The sequence below is a fragment of the Haliotis rufescens genome, unplaced genomic scaffold (genome assembly GCF_023055435.1).
Source record: "Haliotis rufescens isolate VD_foot unplaced genomic scaffold, xgHalRufe1.0.p SCAF_11, whole genome shotgun sequence".
Lineage (NCBI taxonomy): Eukaryota > Metazoa > Mollusca > Gastropoda > Lepetellida > Haliotidae > Haliotis > Haliotis rufescens.
In genome coordinates this window covers 4,168,780-4,192,558 of record NW_025963791.1, presented here as the reverse complement: position 1 = coordinate 4,192,558, position 23,779 = coordinate 4,168,780, and the positions used below count along the sequence as shown (strand labels likewise).

Here is a 23,779-nt window from a genome sequence, read left to right as displayed (position 1 = left end):
TATTTATAGACCACCGTCTTATAGCTGTAATATTGCTGAGTTCAGTGTTAAACAACAAACAGACAATATAATTACACTCAGCACATATTCTTTAGATGATTGTTGCATGTTTTACATATGCAGGACTACCTAATGTAACACTCACAAAAGATTGGTTTGACCTAGAACTCTGAGGCTGTTCAGTTCTTTGTGGACTATGACAGAAGCCATGGCAACTACATCACTGATGCTGATGACAACGTTCTTCTGGATTTGTACACTCAGATTGCTTCAATACCCATCGGTAAGTCAATCTCACTTGGCTACTTGTTATTTGAAATACATTTTGATCGTAGTGAGTAGTAGTGATCCGCTCCAACTTTCATACATTCTTGGTGTCAACATACATTTCCAACAGATGCTGGGGAACATGTTCCAGACATTTCCTACAGATGCTGGGAAACATGTTCCAGGCATTTCCTACAGATGCAAGGAAACATGTTCCAGACATTTCCTACAGATAATGGGAAACATGTTCCAGACATTTCCTACAGATAATGGGAAACATGTTCCAGGCATTTCCTACAGATGCAAGGAAACATGTTCCAGACATTTCCTACAGATAATGGGAAACATGTTCCAGACATTTCCTACAGATGCTGGGAAACATGTTCCAGGCATTTCCTACAGATGCTGGGAAACATGTTCCAGACATTTCCTACAGATGATGGGAAACATGTTCCAGGCATTTCCTACAGATGCAAGGAAACATGTTCCAGACATTTCCTACAGATGCTGGGAAACATGTTCCAGACATATCCTACAGATGCAAGGAATCATGTTCCAGACATTTCCTACAGATGATGGGAAACATGTTCCAGACATTTCCTACAGATGCTGGGAAACATGTTCCAGACATTTCCTACAGATTTTGCGAAACATGTTCCAGACATTTCCAACAGATGCAAGGAAACATGTTCCAGACATTTCCTACAGATGCTGGGAAACATGTTCCAGACATTTCCTACAGATTTTGCGAAACATGTTCCAGACATTTCCTACAGATTTTGCGAAACATGTTCCAGACATTTCCAACAGATGCAAGGAAACATGTTCCAGACATTTCCTACAGATGCTGGGAAACCTGTTCAAGGCATTTCCTACAGATGCAAGGAAACATGTTCCAGACATTTCCTTCAGATAATGGGAAACATGTTCCAGACATTTCCTACAGATGCTGGGAAACATGTTCAAGGCATTTCCTACAGATGCTGGGAAACATGTTCCAGGCATTTCCTACAGATGCAAGGAAACATGTTCCAGACATTTCCTACAGATGCTGGGAAACATGTTCCAGACATATCCTACAGATGCTGGGAATCATGTTCCAGACATTTCCTACAGATGCAAGGAAACATGTTCCAGACATTTCCTACAGATGCTGGGAAACATGTTCCAGACATTTCCTACAGATTTTGCGAAACATGTTCCAGACATTTCCAACAGATGCAAGGAAACATGTTCCAGACATTTCCTACAGATGCTGGGAAACATGTTCCAGACATTTCCTACAGATTTTGCGAAACATGTTCCAGACATTTCCAACAGATGCAAGAAAAGGTTCCAGACATTTCCAACAGATGCAAGGAAACATGTTCCAGACATTTCCTACAGATGCTGGGAAACCTGTTCAAGGCATTTCCTACAGATGCAAGGAAACATGTTCCAGACATTTCCTACAGATAATGGGAAACATGTTCCAGACATTTCCTACAGATGATGGGAAACATGTTCCAGGCATTTCCTACAGATGCAAGGAAACATGTTCCAGACATTTCCTACAGATAATGGGAAACATGTTCCAGACATTTCCTACAGATGCTGGGAAACATGTTCCAGACATTTCCTACAGATGATGGGAAACATGTTCCTGGCATTTCCTACAGATGCAAGGAAACATGTTCCAGACATTTCCTACAGATGCTGGGAAACATGTTCCAGACATATCCTACAGATGCAAGGAATCATGTTCCAGACATTTCCTACAGATGATGGGAAACATGTTCCAGACATTTCCTACAGATGCTGGGAAACATGTTCCAGACATTTCCTACAGATTTTGCGAAACATGTTCCAGACATTTCCAACAGATGCAAGGAAACATGTTCCAGACATTTCCTACAGATGCTGGGAAACATGTTACAGACATTTCCTACAGATTTTGCAAAACATGTTCCAGACATTTCCAACAGATGCAAGAAAAGGTTCCAGACATTTCCAACAGATGCAAGGAAACATGTTCCAGACATTTCCTACAGATGCTGGGAAACATGTTCAAGGCATTTCCTACAGATGCAAGGAAACATGTTCCAGACATTTCCTACAGATGCAAGGAAACATGTTCCAGACATTTCCTAGAGATATCCAATCATGTTCAGTTAATAGCTGTAGATGCAAGAATCTATCCATTAGACATGTTAACAGTGGCAGTAGATGAACGGCTCTAGTTGTAATACTGGGTTATACCTCGTCTTCTCATGCTATTTGTTGCTGCACCCATGGAGCAGTATTGATCAACTCAGCACCTGTTCATTTACAGTAGTGCCATGTGTACTTTGCAGTAATTGATGAATTCTTCTTGCTTGTTGTACTATATTTATTGACCTGAACTGACACACTTATTCAGTAAACCCCAATAGTTCAGTAGCTCACCTTCAAGGAGTTGTCAACGTGACAGATATTGGAAAGGTCATCAGTCATCAATCTACAAGATATAGTAAAAGAAATAAATATTTTTCTGTAGCACTCTTTGTGGAGACAATAAAACAAAGGTGTCACTGTGGAATGCAATGACATATTCACACCATGGATGGTGTCATTTGCTTCCATTACAACCATAATATCTGTTTACAAGCTTCAAATTTTCAAATCTTAATCGAATGGAATTTATACTACTCAAAAGAAGTAAAGGAACACTTGATTCTTTCATATTTCTATAAATTACTACAGATTAACTATAGTAATATGAAAGATTCAGAGGTTCTTTAATTTCTTTTGAGTAGTATGTAATAAATGTAACTTTCATGACTCCACATGTTCTCAAAATGTGATGCATATTGAACTTATTTGTATTTCTCAGGAAAAGTATTCAGGTTTGGCAAATATTTGGTCTTCATACACCATTTAGCAATGTTTTTCAAGCAATCAGATAGAAGTACCCTCTCACATTATTTTACAATGATGTTGTAGGCTACAACCATCCCAATCTGATGGCAGTCATGCAGAAACCAGAGAACCTGGTAAGGATGTTATTTATTCTGACATAATCATGCTAATCATAATCATAGTCAGCAGTGTTATTGTTCTGTCATGGTGTTTGTCAGCAGGAGTGACCAAGGAGGGTATTGAGGGTATTGAAATCAGTGACTCAAGCCTGAAGATGCCAGTCAGCCTGGTCTCCGTGTGCTTTACCTTGTAAGCACTTAGTCATTTTCAAACTGAACTGCCATTGTGTCCACCTGATCTACATTCTGGTAGCGATAGCTGGTAATGTTTGTTTGCGATGGGGGAAAAACATTGTGTCAGTGTAAAACTTGAGTTTATTAAAAATGTACATTAATTTTGGGAGCCGTACGTTGCCGCAGCTATAACTGGATTAGCACTATGTTGAAGGGTGTAATAGCGAGACAACACTTTATATTGATGATATTTGGCTGACCCCTATGATATGTAGACCAGATAACGAAAGTGACACTGCCTATTAGCACGGACTGGTGGGATCATAATAGGGACAAATGTGTGTTGTTCACCCACAAGCTTCAGATCCTTGTATGCCTAAGGGGCATAACTATTGTGTTTTCATGACTTAGATCACTGGTCCTTCTCATCATTTTAACACATTAAAAAGAATAAAATCTATGACTGTTATTTTTTCTGATTTAGACATTGTTTTGATGAGAGATACTGAAACGTAGCATCCCATCTTTCAGGGCCACTTCATCAACAGACCTGCCCTCGGTGTGTTTCCCCCCAAGAACTGGGCCGAGAAGCTGCGCAAAACTCTTTTAGCTGTAAGTAACAGTTTTTTAAAGGTTTTCCATTTATCGAAAGGCCACAAAAATTGCTTTAATTATTTACAGTCACTCTTTAGCCGTTTTTAGCTCAGTCGAATGTAATGCAATTTGGTATATGTGTAGCTAGTAATGGGACTTGACACAAATGTTCCATTTTTCTTGTTATATTTAATTTTGATCTTTATTTGACTTTTTGCACTTTAGACGATGCTCCTAGATTATTTCACAATGCTTAAATGCAGAATTTAAGAGCATCGTCAATTTGGGGGAAAGTTTGGACTTTCATACCATGCTCCTGTATTTTCTAAAAACACTATAAACATCCACTCCTCAGCAAACCTCTTGACCAATGAAGCTGAAATTTCTCAAACTTGGTCCCACCAATGATGACATCTGAATTTTTTCGAAAGGTTTGAACCTGATTTTCAATATGGCCACTATGAAAGCCATATTGTAAAGCTGTACTGTTATGCTCTTGCATTTTAACAAAACACATTTTGGGCCCTGTAAACATCTCTGATTTTGGTAAACTAAGGAAGCTGAACTTTGCATGTATGTTTTTGTTATGATGATCACAATATGGCTAAAATACAACTCAATCTTATTATGATATATTGTTTTCAAATCATTAGTGTGTTTCTTGGAAACCTGGTATGGCATCAGATGAAATGATTCTCCTTTGAAGCTATACAAGGCTCAGAGTTGAAACTTTGTTAATAGTAAATTCAACTGTTGTGTATTGCAACAACATTTAGTAACATTTAGAAATTTAGTTACTTGTTTCATATTTGTTAATACATTTGTCATAAGTGTTTAGGCTGAAAATATTCAATGGCAATGCTGGCATCCTCTTTTGTTAAGTATTGACATTTTAAAGTGTTGAGTACATATCCAGGTGAGCTACAGTGCTGTGGCACTATTTTTAGCCATAACAGTTGCAATGACAGCTTGACTTTGTTTGTTCTTTCCCACCTGCTCCAGCAAATGCTTCCTTTCAAGCGTTAATATGTTTGTTTGTCTGTTGTTCAATGCCACATTGAACAGTATTCCAGCTATATGACAGCAGTCTGGAAATAATCAAGTCTGGACCAGACAATCCAGTGATTGACATCATGAGCATCGAACTACGCAATTGGGATATGATATGATCTTCGCGGGTCTGGAGTGTTAATAAATAACTTTGATGGATGTGTTTCATATCAAGCTAGAATTCGAAATAGAATATTTCCATCCTGAGGCAATTGTAGCTTATACAGTTTGTATGGCAGGACACAGCAAAATGTCATATCCTTCACTATTGGACACAGTCCCGCTGATTTCACATAACCTGTATGATTCAAGTCTGCACACTTCGCAGGGCTAACAGGATCCCAGAATGTCGCCTGGCATCACAAACTCCTTTCTATCGATCGTCTTAGATCTTTCACCCTAACCCATCTGCTCCTCAAGTCGAGAAATCCGAGGGCCTTGCAGTTTAAACACAATCTACCAAGAGATTATTGAACATGTGAAATGATTCCCCATCACTCGGAAGAATTTATTGAATTTTTTATTGATCTTTGGCTTCATTCCTCCATACGCTAACGGCCAAGCTATCGCTCGATATCGTGGACAGACGCAATTAGATGTTACCCTGCGCTCATTGATTATTGGCCAGCAGAATGACAGGTGTTGCCGCCACTGTAGAATTCTTTCACTGGAAGAAAGCAATAAGGATCACCAGCACTAGGCTGGATTTTTTTCATCAATTCAGGAAGTGATTCAACTGTGAATACTGGATCATGAATCGTTTGAATAGCTGTTGCAGCAGTTTCGAGGATTTCAAAAAGGAATATTATTTTGAAATCATTTGACATCCTATTTGTACATACTGATTGTTAAGCCAATATCAAAATGTACATATATGACTGTGGCAAATTGATTAGAATATTTTCTGTGCACTTTTCGTCCAATTTATTTTAATTTTGTACAAGGTGATATATTTTCACTTAATGGATTATCTGCAGCCAAGCATCAATCAGTGCAAACTAGAGAATAAGAAAGATTCTTTAATAGAGTTTAGGAAAAGTAATCTGTGTTGGAAAATATAGATTTGAGATTGTATGAGTTTTGCATAGTGATAAGAAAGTAGGTTGTTAAATCTGTTCAGCATATGTGTCAGTTCCCATTGTCTATTCAGGTTATCTAACCTAGTCAAGATTAATGTCTGGTTTAGGGGCGTTGGGGTGGCCTTGTGGTTAAAGCTCTTGCTCATCACACCAAAGACCCGGGTTCGATTCCCCTCATGGGTGCAAAGTGTGAAGCCCCTTTCTGGTGTCCCCTGCTGTCATATTACTGGAATATTGCGGAAAAACTGCGTAAAACCATAGTCACTCACACACTATAATATCTGGTTTAACAGGTTCACTGCTTTGAGTGAGTGAGTGAGTGAGTATAGCTTGAACACTTGTAAGTGTTGTTTTTTATCCGATGAGCAACCACTTTAAGCACTATAGACTATAGGGGGCACAGGTGGCCCAGTCGTCTAAGGCACCGCGATTCGCTGTGCAGAGTTACGTCCCTTGGGCACGCCAGAAACCTATTATTGTGGGTTCGAATCCCGGTTCGCCCCGATTATGTTTCTAGGTTTGTCAGCACCATGCCCGTTCTCGTGGGTTTCACCGAAGTGGTAAAAGTCTGAGACCTGCACCCCTTTGGCTTTCCTCCCACATTAAGCTGACATGCCTAGATATAACTGGAAAACTGTTAAAAGCGGCACAAAACCCAACTCACTCACTCGCTCACTCACTATAGACTATCGATCCTCCTCCTGTTGACCCACGCCTTGTGTGACTTGGCTGATTGTGTGTCATCTGATCCAGATGCCATGGGTCTGAGCTCATGCTGTCAACCACTAGTTTGTCTGGCAATTCACGTTTATTTGCAGGCTGTCATGATATAGCTGGATAAAGGTAGACTATGGCATAGAGAAAAAGTAATTCACTCAATCATTGTTAGAATAATTATATTTTTAATCATATAATCATTTTATATTGCGTACGTTTGACCTAATTTTCAACTTTGTATTATTTAACAGGCGTCTGTTTGTTTTGTACTTTGAACTTTATTACTAACATTTATTAGTCATTTAATACTTTATTCTATATTTGACTATTTTTGCATACTTTTGTCCTTTATTTCAACTTTGTATTTTCCGTGGAGCAACTCTGAATCTATCAGTGTCACAAGTGTGTAAACAGATGTTTGGCAAAGAGGGATGATGCACTTATAATACAAAAATGCTAGCACTTAATTCAGGAACAATTTGCTTTGTGAGCCAAAATATAGCCAATTAATACTATTAAATTTAAAAATATTGTTTTATATGTCAACATGATTAGTATGCTTCAAAAGGAGGGATGGGGCCTGCAACTCCATCCACCGGCATATTCCATGGATAGACAACTAGAAGTAGGTCAACAGACACTTAAGACAAACCATTCGACAGTGTATAATATTCCCAAAATTTCAGTCAGACAACTGGACTGGCAACTTTGCAAAGTTACCAGACCAGATAGAATGTTGCCAGTCCAGAATGCTCCAGACTAACAAACTAACGAAAGTAACAAAAGGGAAAACATAAGAATAGCACTGTTGAATGTCAGTTCTCAGAAAAATAACAATAAACTGGTGGATTACCAACTTTAGCTTATTAAAATTTTATTCATCAATAAGGTGTTTAACATTTGCAATCAATTTATCTGTTACATTGCATTACAACTAGAGGATTAGGTAATTTAGGGAATACAATAACAACCCGACCATCGGGCATGCAACTTTTCAAAACTGACCTTCTGTCAGCAAAATAGACCGCCTCGGTCTGTCGGGCAGGCGGGTAATTTAAACACTGCATTTAAGGTCAATTTAAAGTTTCAAATAAATGCAGACACCACAACTATGATCTCTAAACTTTTTGATTATTTTATATCTTTCACTAACTGCACTGTTGGGCAATCTTAACCTTCAAGGTTTCCTTACTGACAGCACACTGGCAAGGTGACCCTGATTGCAAGGTTACATTGTCCCAAAGTTTCATGTTAATAACGAGAACAGTCGATCCTTGTTGTCTCAAATTCGGTGGGGGCACAGGTGGCCCAGTCGTCTAAGGTGTGGCAATTCTCCGTGCAGAGTTGCATCCCATGGGCATGCCAGAAACCTATGATCGTGGGTTCAAATTCTGTGTCGCCCTGATTATGTTTCTAGGTTTGTCAGCACCATACCCATACTCTTGGGTTTGACCAAAGTGGCTGACGTGCATCGCGTTGATCCCACATTAAGCTGACATGCAGTGATATAACTGGAATACTGTTCAAAGTGGTGTTAAACCCAACTCATTCGCTCACTCAATCGAACTTTGAATTGTCAAAATCTGGTTGTCGAACTCACAGGCCGGTCCCTAGCTGCAGACTGTTTCAACCAAGATGTGTTGAACTGGGTTTTTTTAATTCATGGTTGACTTGGACTCAATTTATAGTCCCAAGAGTTAAAAATAATTTATAACTTACACTGATGAGTCCAATTTAAAATGTTTGGAAAAACACAACCTAGCTGTAATTAGCATAATGACCTTACACGATACGGCATGAATCCTCAAAGACAGAAAAACATTGATTGGCCTGCATAAAGGCTGCCGTGATTGTCGCCACTTGAAATAGAAACAAGAAATATTGCAATGAATAACTAACAAAGATAGCTACATGTGTGCTGATACTTGTAAAGTGAAAACAAACCATTCCACTGATAAGGAATAATGACAAAAAATGCAAAGTGAGCTTTTCAAGAAATGTCCATATTCTTAGCGATAAAACAACATCATCGAATTTTGATCAGATGGACACGATCCGACTAAGGATTGGCAGTCAGGTGACTGCGCGGCTATATTTAACAGCGTGTTCAGCATATGTACATTGTCAGCAGGAACTGAAAGAAAAACACACACAGATGTAGTATTGAAAGTGCTATTGACCAAGGTCACTGCTAAATATTACTGCTCGCAGTCACCTGTCTGTCGAGTCTTACCCGGATTAAAACCATGTGATCAAAACTCAATGAGGATGATTATTTCTGGTATTTGCCAGGGACCACAAAATCTTTTTGTGTTTTACACATTTTTATTCCTGAAATATATTCTGGTATTTGCAAGAGACCACAAACTTTTTTTGTGTTTTACACATTTTTATTCCTAAAATACTTGAAGGTAGGAGGAATAGAATAACTTTTAAATAATTAAACAGGAGTCATCAGGAGATGACATATCCCCCTGGTCTGGTGCAATTTGGAAATGGAGTTTTGCTACTTATACCCCACTTGTGGTTCACTGCCACTGGATACCTTCAGTTCAATAAAAGTAACAAGATGCTGTTCAGCATTTTTCAATATCCCAAATCATCAAAAGGCACCAATTCATCACTAGACTGATCTGTATAGCAAGTTTCAGCCAGATATATTCAATGGTAAAAGTCAATGACATTCATTAGTACATTGTGTCCTTCCAGATTTTCTTGTGTATAATACAATCATACATTTTTGGGGTTCATCAGTGTTTAATGTTGTGGGATGTTAGTTTGACACTGGAAGTTGGATTCAGGACAAGTCATATTTCATCATATGCAGCTGTTCCGAATGCTGCAAGTCCTTGGGAGATGTTAATTTAGAGTGACAGAAATGGCTCATAAATTTTACTGAGGTGGTGTATTTTCTAATCTAATCTAATAATTGATTTGTTGTGTCCTAATATGGTAACACCCAGTGCAAATAAGGTTGTATACAGTGTACAGTAAATGTGTTAAAATGCCATATATGTTGTAAGTTTTTCTTGACAGATTTAAATAATGTTATTTTGACATTCTTCTTTAAGAATATGTATTACACTGCTTGAAGAATTCTTGATAAAGGTTAATTTGGGTATGAAAATTCAACATAATCTTTTACCTTAATTTGATAACTCTCTCCATCCAAATATGACAACCCTCCATAGGAGATCATTATTGCCGCCTCTTCAAGATGAAAGATAAATCGTTTTTCTGTCCAATCAGATTTCAGCTTTTCTAACACAAGTTAGCTTCATAGTGTTCCAGCAGTTTTGCTCATGTTTGATGTAGGAGAAGTGATACAGAAGCGAGGCTGAAATGATAGGGTGTAAAATATCCATAACATGGAACTGCTGTTATTTGTCTCCATTTGGAACTGCCCATTTATGTTTGTTTTTTAAATACAAGAGTCTGATATGCTGTATCGAAATGCTGCACTTGCTTAAAAAATTTCGCGCTGATTGGCTGATGAGATATTTCACCAGCTGTAACCTATGGTGGTATTGTCAGATATTGATGGCAAGTAGTATCAAATTGAAGTGTACCAAATCACTTGAGCTGCTTGATTAAAAGAATGAAAAGATTTGGAAAATATCTGTTGATGGTAAGTTGACAGTACACATGCTTTGCAAATCCTGCAATTGATCGAAATCTGCATGGCAGTTTACGAACCGGATGTTGATTTTGTTACGTGATTTGATTAGACTATGCATAGACTCGTTAGTCCAGCAAAAATATAACTCCATAATTCCAGCCTAGTTTGGCAAGGTCGGAAACAGTTAACTTCTACTGTATGTATCTCTTCTTGAAACCAGTATTGGATGATACATATAGTATTCAGGTTATTTCAAGATTTGCATGAGCACTGAGATTCAGCCCATTGGAAGTTATGATGTTCCCCCTTCCAGGTAGCTCCCCCAGGGATGTCCGAGGTTCAGACGATGGCGTGTGGTGCTTGTTCTGTTGAGCATGCTCAGAAAGCCTTGTTCATTGCATACAAGGTTAGTACGGCTGGGACGAGTCGAAAGTTACTACACGGGTACCCAACCCCCTCTAACTGACCCTATCTGGGTAACTGCTGTAGGATTCCAGTGTAAACATATAAACAGAAAGGATAGTTCTCAATGGTTATTCATCAAACTGTTAATACATAAAAAATATCATTAATCATAAATAACATTTTAAATGTATATTATAAACACTGCAACTAAATAACACGATATTGGAATATATTATTCCCGATATGATACATAGTTATCACCTTTTTAAGAACAGGACCAAACATTTGAAATGGCTTCAAATTCACCTCCCAACCCGAACATTTTACAAATATATCCTCAAACCAAGAAAGAATTGTAACTGAATCTATTCATCATAAAATCCCCAGGCACGGCAACGGGGCGGGGCTCCCCCAACCAAGGAGGAGTTGAGTAGCTGTGTGATGAACCAGGCTCCTGGCAACCCTGATCTCAGCATCCTCAGCTTCAAAGGGGCATTCCACGGCAGAACTATGGGTTAGGATGCAACAGGAAGCATCAGCATTAAAATGCTGCAGATATTTGTTGTTTTTCCTTACTTGAGTGAGTGTGGTTTTACAACATATTTAGCAATATCCAAGCATTATGACAATGGAAGCAAATCCACAAAGGATAGGCTGTACATATTGTACCAAAAGAGGTTTGGACAAGTGTGCATTGCAAGGCAACCCCAACCAACCTTGTGATTTGAGATCTGTCAGCTTTAGATGTATTTATATACAGTGGACGCCAGCTTTAGATGTGTTAATATACAGTGGACTCATGCTTTTGTAAGCAAGGATTATATCCTACCTAAATATTATCCTGGGGGAAGTTTTACTCAAATCTCATTAAAATCAGATCTAAGTTCTCACTGCTGCTAAACAAAGATCTGAGGACATCCCATTACAGGTAACGTCAGAACAACCTTTTGCGAACTTTGACCGACCCCTGATTTGGCTAACAAGAAGTCAACATCAGCCAATAAGAAAGCAGCTTTCTCGAGCGTTAATGGCACTCGCTTCAACCTGGCGACTTCCCTTTCAGACTACGCTTGAAAAATATATTGACACAGTTCTCGATTAAAATTTTGAAAACTGAACAAACAAACATTCCGGAATGTCTAATATATAGTTGAGATTGTATGGCAGTGCTTCCCACGTACTGTGCAATGCCTCCTCTGTTCAAATGTTTATCCCACGGAAGCGAGAGACAGACGATAATTTTGACGGAATCAGTCGTAAGGGCTGTAACTGTCGTTCGGAATATCCGGAATATAATTTTTTCGAGGTTGCATGACTAGAAAACACATTCCGACTGTCACTTTCATGATCTGATAAGAGATGCTTTGATTGGTCGGATGAAAGGTCGTTCTGACATGACCCGTGGGATGTCCTCAGATCTTTGTTTAGCGATAGCGAGAACTAAGATCTGATTTTAATGAGATTGGATTTACTCTAGAGTATAGTATAGGATAAGATTAAACATACTGGTATGGGTCCAAATTCACTAGGGAGAATCATCCTGACACTAGAGAATTTCATCCCCGGGATAAAAAATAGGGTACGATAATATTCACTCTTACACTTTCACCTGCACCTGCTATAACCAATATAATGCTGAATGCAGGAAATGTAAGATTCCAGATTTTGAAATATAAATTCTTTTATTTTTTATATTTTAATCCAAACTGGACACTTCTATAATATGTAAATATGAAGAGTTGATTGATGTGATTGTTTCTTGACAATGTAGCCGGGCGTGGTCATCCCACAGATGACATCCTCACCTTGTCAGCTTGCTGACAGGGTTAACATCTTTGGTCATGTGGACAAGGCGTCCGACCTCTGATGAGAAGGTCCGTGGTTCGAATCCCAACACGGGACTCGGACATTTTATGGCTGCTACACACATCCCTTGATAAAATGTTTATTCTGATTCCATTACTGTTCACAGGTGCGCTTGCAGTAACACATTCTAAAGCAATCCACAAGTTGGATTTCCCAACACCTCTCTGGCCAGCAGCCTCCTTCCCTGAGCTGAGATACCCACTGGAGGACTTCGTACAGGAGAACAGGGCGGAAGAAGAAAGATGCTTGGCAGAGGTCAGTTTTGTGTAGCAACGGATTGGCAGAGGTCGACTTTTCTTAGACTTGATTATTTACAGTTCGCTGTGATATATAAAAACTGTAATATCACAAGAGTTGACTGGGTTGTCAGGGCTGGGACGGGTCACTCGGGTACTCGGGTTGGCTGGGCCCTTAGTAGGACCCGGGTACCCACGGGACTACCCGGACCCATGGTTAGTCACGTGATATATTGTTTGATGACAAAAACTTATTCTAGCTCAGTGGTTACACTACAAGTCGCTAATGTTCACATTTCTTTCTGACAATGCACACATTCCTTTTGACTTGTATATGTTTGAGTAAAGATAAAGCTTCAGTCAACTTCAGTGAACACATGATTGTTTGATACATGTATCTAAATAGTTTTAGCCAGGGCTGTGGTAAAACAATTACCAATCAGACACTTTGTTCCCTACTCTTGAGATTTGCAGTGGGTACCCAGGTAGGGTCGGGTAATAGGGGGTCGGATACCCGGGGAGTAAATTTGGACTCGTTCCAGCCCTATTGTCAGTATCTAATAAGAAACACCTTATTTTCACTTCAAACTTTTCATGTACTATTGCATTGACTCAAACCATCAGAGTAGGGATACCTTGTATGTCTTTTGTTATACCTTAAAAATCTTGCAATTCCATTGGTTAATCCGTACCATGTGTCGAAACAATACATTTCCTCGGTCTGATCAGATCACCTCAGGGATCAGGCCCTCTGGGCCATGTTTTCGCATATTGACCTCATCAAGAGTAATTATTTGTATAATAGGCAGTGTTCGAAATCTAAAAAGTTGCCAAAAACATCCATGCAGCATATTGTGATAAATAAATCGAGATGCAAATTTACTGCAGAACCCACAAAAATTTGAAGCTATGGGCCTCACACACAATCTACCTGCCACGGACCTAATATTTATAAGGGCAGTCGCTTATTTTGAACACTGCTTATAGGCTTTAAATATCCCCCCCCCCCCCCAGTATTAAACTGACATTCTGGGATGTAACTAATATACTGTCCAAATGGCGATAACAAAACTTAGTGACTTGAATATCCCTTGTGAATGAATACATGCAAAGAAGGCCTTCTGTGTGACCCAGTGTGTTTGTACAGGTTAGAGATCTGATAGAGATATACGAGAAGAAAGGCCGACCTGTGGTGGGAATTGCTGTGGAGCCCATACAGTGTGAAGGGGGAGACAACCACGCCACTGCATACTTCTTCCAGGGTTTACAGGATATTACTAGAGAGGTGGGTAAAGGGAGACCCTAAAATGTGAAAAACTATTTCCATTTGAGTAGTTATACATAGTTATCCTTTGTTTACATTGGTTGTATGGCTCCGCTCTTCGGGGACCTGCAGAGAGCTAGCGATACTGCCACTTTGGTGTATAAGAAATATTGTAATGCACTTCACTGTTGCAGTTGTAGTAGCATTTCTGTATAATTATGCTTAACAATATGTAGATCTCTCTGAAAGGCTTGCATAGGCCAGTCATTTCTGAAAAGTCAGGTCAAATGTTCTGCAAATTAGCCAATGGCAGTGGTGTTATGCTATTTGTCACCACTGCGCCGGAGTGTGGGTTTACAGGATATTGCTAGAGAGGCGGGTAAAGGAAAAAAATACCCAAGAGAAACAGCTTCCCACATTATGAAAGGGGATGACTGGTTTGTTAAATCTTTATTAGAAATAATAATGACTTTTTCAATATAATTACGTTTTTCATCTTATTTTTTGAATATCTGCAAGTACCGGCACATGTCGTGCAGTCCAACTTCGCAGTGTTTTTTGCCTTTCAATTCCTGGTTCGGCTTATCTGCGGGTCATATCATTTTCTTTCGTAATTCAATGGTCAAGTTAACACCTCGGCTTATCTACGGGGTCGGCTTATCCGCAGTCATATACGGCAGGTGTAGCTAATATTTTGGAAAATTGTGTTTGTATGTTATTGTGTTATCTTTGGTTTACCTGTGGGGATTCTGGGTTAGACTTGTTCCCCAGCCACCTGCCAATGCTTGACAAGATTGTGAATGGATTTGGTGGGTCATGTGTTGTCATATGGTTGATTACATGTCATTGTTCCCTTGTTGTCCATAGTATCAGTCTCTGGTTTGTCTGGTCGAGACTCTATTATCGACAGGCATTTGGCTGCAATATCTTGCTGAGTGCAACAACAAACAAACAAATAAATCATATTGCTTTGGGGTTAACTACACTGATGTGTCCTCTTAATGGATTGTCCATTGTGTGATGATTTTTAAAAAGACAGAAAATGACAAACGATCCCTATATTAAATAGTTTATGGAATTTGTTTTCAAAATTGTGGCAAAACGGAAAAAAGAGCCAAAAATATTCATTTATAGTAACCTCTTAAAACTTTTGTATATGAGGTGAAATAAACATATGTGAAGAAAAAAAAAATGGTGTATAGAGTTATGCCCCTTTGTCTTTTTAAACAATTTGGTTTGATATTGCAGACTAATGAAAAAGCACCCATCTTGCCATTTACATTCTCACAATACTAATTACATGATACTTACAAACCTATTTAAAGTGGGTGGAAGTCATCACTTGTGTGTTAACATAACTGTTAATTAGTCGTGATTTCAACTCCATGCATGGTTATAAAGCACCTAGCAGAGTGGGGAGCTGTGACAGGTGGCAGTGAAAGTATAGACAGTTCCACTCGTGGGCCATCACTATGAGGAGCTTGGTTGATTTACTTTTGAATTTTTTGTTAGAAACTTGGCACCAGGAAATACTTCTGTAATATCTGAATATGCTTGATTTCTGTAGGAACATGTGAGAAATGGTTCATCTAATGTCTTCCAGAACACTATCGGCCTGTTGATTGATGAAGTTCAGACTGGTTGTGCATCCACGGGGAAGTTCTGGGCTCATGAGCACTGGAATCTGAGGGAGCCCCCAGACACAGTGTCCTTTGCCAAGAAGATGCTGACAGGGGGATTCTATTATAGACAGCAATACAGACCAAAAGAGGTGATAAAATCCTTGCCATCAACACCACTTGATAGCTCGGGGCATCACAATAGTGTGTGACATACATATTGATACCACAACAATAAATGGACAGTACATGCTGAGTCCTTCATCCTAGTTTTTATATAGCCCCGTGAAATGAGACTGCCTTAAGGTTTTGTTGGAATTCGACCGGCACTGCCAGTGATGTTTCTAATGTCTGCTATGCACAGATTATTGACATTAGGGATTATTCTTCCATTGACTTCCAAATGGGGAATTCTTTTGACACATGAAAGTCAAGATCATGAGTGGGAAAACCTCACAAGAAGGTTTGTCGTTACTCTTCAGATCACTATTCATGCATTGACCACTAACCTTGGTCTATGCAAAGACGTATATACGTCTTTGGTCTATGGCTTCTCTAGAATGGGGACCAGGTTTGGTCAAAGGTCAAGGTCAGTTTTCCTAAACATGGTTTAGGATGGTCAGTTTCTGAGGCATGAATACTACTACAGGCGTATGACTTTGTAATTGCATGTATCATTACAGATACTACAACATAAGATGTTGGTGCCATGTCTATCAAGGTCAAGGTCATTTTTGAAGTTAATATGAAACATGGATGTATCATTCATTGGGATTTACTGTTGCTCTTTTACTTATACAGTCCTGCGACTGTCCTGAGACGTAATTGGTGAATCTAAAAAGTGGTTTATTAAAGTCAAGGCCTGGAAGTAATGTTTTAGTACTGGAAATACCTGGTGATATTTCAAAACTTCAGAAGCTGGCAGAAAACAGCAGTGACAGAGCTTTTAAATTACATCAAATTGAGAATTTGTTTTGCACATTTTCCAATTAACAACTGCTCAAATGCGCTTAGACCATGATAGATTTAGTCAAAGGCTCTCTTGAGGAGACAGGTTTTGAGTGTCTTTTTAAGGTTTGTCAGATTTTCTGTTTCTCAGATTTCTTGTGGCAGATTATTCCAAAGCAATCCGCCAGCATGTTAAAATGACCTATTGCCATATGTTTTGGTACGTGACTTTGGCACCATTAGCAGACGTTGATCTTTTGATCGGAGAGAATGTGCAGGCTTGTATGGTACTATCAGTTCCTGTAAGTCTGCAGGAGCCAAGCTATGAATTGCCTTGTTAGTAGTAGTTTAAGTTGCCTTCTAGTTCACTAGTTCAGTCAATATTAAAGTTGTGTGTTCTATCTTGGGTGTTCTTGTCAGAATTCTTTCAGCTGTATTCTGAACACACTGTAGTTTTTCTGCATCCTTCTTTTGTATGCCACAGAGGAGGGAATTACAATAATGAAACCTGAAGCTGCTTCTGTTTTTGGAAGTAATAGCTAAAGCGTTTAGTTATAGCAAGCATCAGTGGTGTATCCAAAACGTTTTTAAATGAGGGGTTCAAATTTTAAATTTGGCCCCTTAAAATGAAAACTGTCAAATTTCATGTTTTATGTGTCTCCATTTTGCTGTCATGTATTGTATGCCATCACAATGTTTTAGTACAGCAAACAATCCAATTGGACAGCAAACAACTTTTTAAACAAAGATCCATCAGCAATGATGGAAATGACTCATCAAAGCAGTAATGAGGTAAACATTTCACATAGTCTGAGTTCTGTATCTTTTCCATGTTCCAGGGATTCCGCATATTCAACACGTGGGTTGGTGACCCTGCCAAGGTGACCTTGCTGGAGGAAGTGGTGAAGGTCATCAAGAGCCAGAACCTTGTGACCAACATGGCCAACATAGGGGAGTACCTACAGCAAGGGCTCAAGGATGCACAGGTAGTTCCGTTCAGTTGCCACATTACATCTAAATTTATGTCTTAATACTTGGGGTGTAACAATTAATTGAACTATCAATGCATCACATTGTCCATAGTTATAATCGATAGGCATAATAAAACAAATTGCTGTTAATGATATTTTTCTATTTGTATCTATACACCTAGTTTAAAACATGTGAGTATCAATTCAGAATATATAAAGGGTATTTCATGTGTCGAGTGAAATATCATGTTTCTCTCATTTTGCGATGGGGGGAAGGAGATATTTTCACAAGTGGCTCTATATACGAGTGATGTAGCCATGAGTGAAAATATCTCATTTTTCCCAGTCACGAGATGAGAGATACATGTTATTTCATGAGAGACATTATTTATTATATAATTTTTGTGTATTTGTCTACCTGAAAATTAAATCATTTCATTACAAATGTAAAACCTTGAAACAGAAATTCTCCCTACCTAACACACAGGGAGAGTTCACCACCTCTTGTATTTGCGACCAAAAACGTAGTTTCGTGTTTGCAAAATCTTAAAAAAAACCAGAAACATAAGTAACAAAAAATATTTAGGGTCAAGAAAATTCTGTATATTATTATGTACAAAATCAACTCTAACAAAAAATATACTTTAAAAATACTAAACCGCTCGCTGTTGGAAGTGAAGAATACACGCTGGTCAAGTAACAAAAATGGCGTGTTTTTTTTCCAAGTCTCGAGAAATTTACAGTGTCAAGAGAATAACAAACGGGTCGAAGCGATATAAACTCCACAAATGACCATCTATAATTTTTTTGCCTTGTCAATGTGGAATTAAAGTAAAAAGGAAGTCAACAGTTTTTGTACGGGCCAGACACTTATGATAAAGGGAGACAATTTGAGGGGAGGTCACTCTTGTATGACTATAGTTCCGTCAAAGTTTTATGTTCATTGCAGTGAAACATCAGTTTCTCAACTTCGGAAAACTCAGCCTTCACATTTAAGTATATGATATTTTCATAAATTCTCTATCAGACAATGATTAGAGGTAGTTATGTACACAAGCAACTTCTGCTGAACTTAGGCCGTGACTTTGGCCTAATGACAGAAAAATGACAACATTGTGTAAATCCTATAGTGACAGACTAATGGAGAATCTCACCCTCCATTCGTGACCAACTCGAGTTATTCGGGGACAAGCTGAATAGTGGCTTGTGCCCCTCTCGTGGCCATTGTTGGGACCGGCTTCAGTCTAAGCGCAAAGGGGGCATAGCTAAAAGAATTGTCAACTCATTGCGTAATGATTCACATATATTTCCCCATATATATGATATAATTTCGTATGCAGTTTAAAGCACATTGGGACATGCGGTATTATACAGTATAGATGAACACATTTAAAAGTACCTTAGGTATATTTTTAGATGCAAGACATATGCAAAATCAAAAATATTTCATGAGGGATTCTTTGACCCAAGAACTTGATTGGTTTTTGATTGGTTTGTCGCATTTTCACACATAACATTCATCGATAGAGGGATGAGTCTTCTTGCAGATTACGGCAAGGGGCGAGTGGTGATGAATGCTCACCCTCGTGTCAATTGATACGAAATATATCTACATGAGTTTCAACTGTTAATGTGTTTTGTATCAAAAGACATGAGGGTGAGATTCTATTTATCATCCAATATCATTCTTCCAACTTTTTCAGTTTGTAATCAGTACTAAATGCGTGTAAAAAGTACTCTAACCAGTCATGTCACTGCAACGTCATGGTACATGATGAAGTTACAATGATCTGCAAAGTATTGTGATAACAATTATATCGCAGTGATATCTCCTTGAGAGATGTCACATGTGGAAGCAAGTTCTGGATAACAAAATGACTTTGTTCACCACTGATCGGAAAATTCAATCACAAATTTTCGACACAAACTGCATCAAATGTTTCTTGCATCAGGGCAGACCTTAAGAAGAAGCTTCTGATTTCACCACACCTACAAGGATTGATTTCAGTTTTAATTCTTTCATATTCAGACCAAGTTTCCTGGGGTGGTAAAGAATGCCAGAGGCCTTGGATCCCTGTGTTCCATTGACTTCAACAACTCTGCCACTCGAGACAAGGCGATCTTGGCACTCAGAGAGAAAGGTAACGTATGGGATGCCCATCATCATGATTCGAGTGGAATCATTACCAAATTAAAGTGAAATGATTGTGAATTCTGTCACAAAAACATTGCCAGTGAACAAGTCCAGTGAAATTGTGAGGCAGGATCCTGTAAGTCTAGAAACCCAACCTTCCAGACAATCATTGTTCAGAACAATATACAAGGGACAATATTACATATTCATTATGTACATCACCCTGTAGGTGGGGTGAAATAGGGTTTAACATTGATTATTGGACTTATATAGCGATGTGCATGCACATGTGTGTGGCTGCTTGTACTAGTCCGGACCGATGCCGATTTATAGTGCTAGCACAGTGGGAAACCATGCAGCAGTTAAACATGAATGCGCCGACCAGTCCTTGTTTTAGCCCCCTAATGCCGAGCGCCAGACAGGGTAACAACAAGTACCATCTTCTAACGTCTTTTGGTATGACGCGGCGGGGGATGGAACCCCAGATCTTCCGCTCTCCGGGCGGACGCTCTACCACTAAACCACGGAGGCGGTCTACATCACCCTGTAAACCCAGTAACCCTGACATTGACATTGACCTTTGTAGTGGAAAGACCTTGGAACTTTTACCATGCTCTTTAATATAGTCACCTCTGATATTGCTTGACTGATGAAGGTGAAATATGGCTTGAAGGTTCCTTTTTATGAAAACATCTTATCTCGGTAAAATCTGTGTGATTTTATTGTAATTTCATTCTAACAAATATTTAAAAAAATATATAGGGCTTAAACTTTTTGGGCAGAAGAATGTCCAAGTTTGTGCAAGGCATTACTATTACCACTCAACCTTGTTTTGTAATACCTTTTTCTTTTACCTAGAATTTAGAATCATTTGCACCAATATTTGTGTAACTCACTATTGATGTTCGTACCAAAATAAGGTTGAAGTGTCATAAAATTATTTCTTACAAATCATGAGAGGTACCGAACCTTATGGCTCTATATTTCATATCTCCTATGAATGTACAAGGCCTATGGAGCGGAAACTTGTGTGAATGGTGTCACTAAAATGTGCAAAAAGAATTCCAGTCTGTCATTATTAGGGTGGGACTGAGAAACATTCTTCCACCTATCCTTCCGTCTTTCTGTCCGTCCGTCCGTCCGTCCGTCCGTCCGTCCGTCCACTTCTCAAAGAGGACAAAATTTCTCAAAAACTATTTAAGTGAGAGAAATTAAATTTTACACATTGATATATCTGGTCATGATCTTAAATGATTTTGAAAATTGGTGCTGTAAATGATTTTTTGGCAGAGTTATGGCCCTTGCTCAATGCTTTTCAGCTTAGTGCATAGTGTCTGCAATGGTTACAAGTTTTCTCAGAAGCTACTGATGTTACTTGAATGAAAGTTTCCATGCTTATCTAAGAGATACTTGTCATAGTCATATTTGTTTTGTCATAATTCAGGTGAGCCACAGAGCCTTGTGTTGTTTTTTTCCCATTTTGTGCTGGAGAAACAAATCTCACTGTATTTTCTTTTTACCAGGAATCCATGTTGGGAGTTGTGGCGATGTGGCCATCCGCCTGCGGCCGACACTGATCTTCCAGAAGAAGCATGCTGATGTCTTCTTTGATTGTTTTGATTCCGTTTTGTCTGCTTTCAAATAAATGTCAGGGAGTACTCAAAGATTGCCAATAATAGTTATGGAACAGGCGATCTTTTACAAATCCACCAATGTTAAATTGTATGGGCGGCCATTCGGTCAAAAAATACAAAGTTGAAAAAAGGACAAAAGTACGCAATTAAGATAAAATATTACGAATAAAGAACTAAATCTTACTACTTAAGGTCAAAATACAAAACAAACAGACGAGGGTTAAACATACAAAGTTGAAATAAATGTCAAAAGTTTGCAATATTAATAGTCAAATGTTACGAAAAGACGTCATAAGAAAAGAAAGAACAATGTGTACGAAAGAACGTCAGTGAGCACGAAAGGACATTTTCAATAAAGAACGTCTGTGAGCATGAAAGGACGTTGACAATAAAGAACGCCAGATGGGGCTGCAATTTGTAAAACATTCCAAGTTTAATCGGCTTGTTCCGCCGTGTATATGATAACTGCATGCCGAGGTGCACAATGTATTACGTCATTCCTCGTGCACTCACAGTTCTTTATGCGTAATATTTGATCTTAATTGCATACTTTTGTCCTTTTTTCAACTTTGTATTTTTTTACCGAATGGCCGCCCATAAAATTGTACAAACAAAAACTAGGTGAAAGAACATTTTTGAAGAACAGAATCTTTTACCCCCGTCATTCTATCATTCCAAACTACAAACCAGGGCATTGCAAACAAAGATGATCTATTAGACAATATAACTCCATGAAATTGTACACTGGGTAACACAAAACTCACCAGATGTATTTGCAAAGTGGATTTTGAGCTTTACGACTTTGTAACTTCAATTCTTTAATATAACATTAGTAGCACTAGGACTGCTCTGTGAAATGGATCTTGATAGGCAGTGTGTAGAACACAGCAAAAACGTCTGTTAATAATTATTTTTTTTCAAAATGTAAAACTGAAGGGTTCAAATTCAGGTTGATGTTTATGCTTCATGGAGTATATATCTTCATAATATGCATTCCTACAAATCCTGCTCAATTCTGCCGATACACGTTGTGATTTTTCAATGATCTTATATTGGTCAAGGGTTGACTAGGAAACAATATCAGCATGGATTTGGTTGTGATATATTTGTATTTCTTAAAATATATTATTTCCGCTTGTATGTTGGCTTAGAAGATGAAGCTGGGGTTTTACAAGTAAATAATCCAAAACACAAGTGTATGATTAATGGAAATCCATGTTATCTTCTCGATGATGAACGTCCTGCTTGCAGATGTTCAGGTGTAGGGCTGGGACAGGTCCAAATTTACCACCCGGGTTCCCACCCCCTATTACCCGGCCCTACCCGGGTACCCACTGCAAGTTTCAAGAGTTGGGAACAAAGTGTCTGATTGGTAATTGTTTTACCGCAGCCCTGGCTAAAACTATTTAGATACATGTATCAAACAATCAGATCATGTGTTCACTGAAGTTGACTGAAGCTTTATCTTTACGTATACAAGTCAAAAGGAATGTGTGCATCGTCAGAAAGAAATGCGAACATAAGCGACTTGTTGTGTAACCACTGAGCTATAGTGAGTTTTTGTCATTAAACAATATATTACGTTACTAACCACGGGTCCGGGTAGTCCTGTGGGTACCCGGGTGCTACTCAGGACCTACCCGACTGGGTACCCGAGTTACCCGTCCCAGCCCTATTGTTTATGGTTGATATTCACCGTCCTGGCATCAGAAACAAAGCTCTGCAGGTCTCCAATACTACCATGTATCTTCCAGTCACTCCGCCACAGAAGTACTGCTGTATGTCTTGTCAATTGCGTTTCATGTGGGTGAGTTGTTTGTCACACAAGTGAGTCAAGTAAATGTGTCTGAGTCTGTGTGATCCATGTGGGTCTTGTGAAATATGTGAGTCATGTGATCTACGTGAGTTGGTGGGTCATGTGATCCATGTGTGTCATGTTGGCATGTGAATTGTTTGAGTCATGTCATCCTTGTTAGTAATGTGATCTGAGTCATGTGGTCTACATTAGTCACATGATTAATGTGTGTCATGTGATCTATGTGAGTTGGTGGGTCATGTGATCCATGTGTGACATGTTGGCATGTGAATTGTTTGAGTCATGTCATCCTTGTTAGTAATGTGATCTGAGTCATGGGATCTACATTAGTCATATGATTAATGTGTGTCATATGATCTACGTGAGTTGGTGAGTCATGTTAGTATATAA

The 23,779-nt window shown here is 38.8% G+C and overlaps 1 protein-coding gene across 2 annotated transcripts in view; it reads left to right on the top strand.

The window, feature by feature from the left end:
- Positions 1 to 21,694, top strand: part of LOC124134323 (4-aminobutyrate aminotransferase, mitochondrial-like) — a 59,037-nt gene extending 37,343 nt beyond the window's left edge. For both annotated transcript variants that reach the window (XM_046499080.2, XM_048392131.1), the window contains 11 exons: positions 166 to 283; positions 3,229 to 3,278; positions 3,969 to 4,049; positions 10,810 to 10,902; positions 11,289 to 11,415; positions 12,874 to 13,022; positions 14,151 to 14,288; positions 15,871 to 16,038; positions 17,674 to 17,820; positions 19,835 to 19,946; positions 21,463 to 21,694. In XM_046499080.2, the coding sequence (XP_046355036.2) occupies positions 166 to 283; positions 3,229 to 3,278; positions 3,969 to 4,049; positions 10,810 to 10,902; positions 11,289 to 11,415; positions 12,874 to 13,022; positions 14,151 to 14,288; positions 15,871 to 16,038; positions 17,674 to 17,820; positions 19,835 to 19,946; positions 21,463 to 21,584 (1,305 nt within the window). In that variant the 3' untranslated portion in view covers positions 21,585 to 21,694. The remainder of the gene's footprint in view (positions 1 to 165; positions 284 to 3,228; positions 3,279 to 3,968; positions 4,050 to 10,809; positions 10,903 to 11,288; positions 11,416 to 12,873; positions 13,023 to 14,150; positions 14,289 to 15,870; positions 16,039 to 17,673; positions 17,821 to 19,834; positions 19,947 to 21,462) is intronic.
- The last annotated feature ends 2,085 nt before the right edge of the window (positions 21,695 to 23,779 follow it).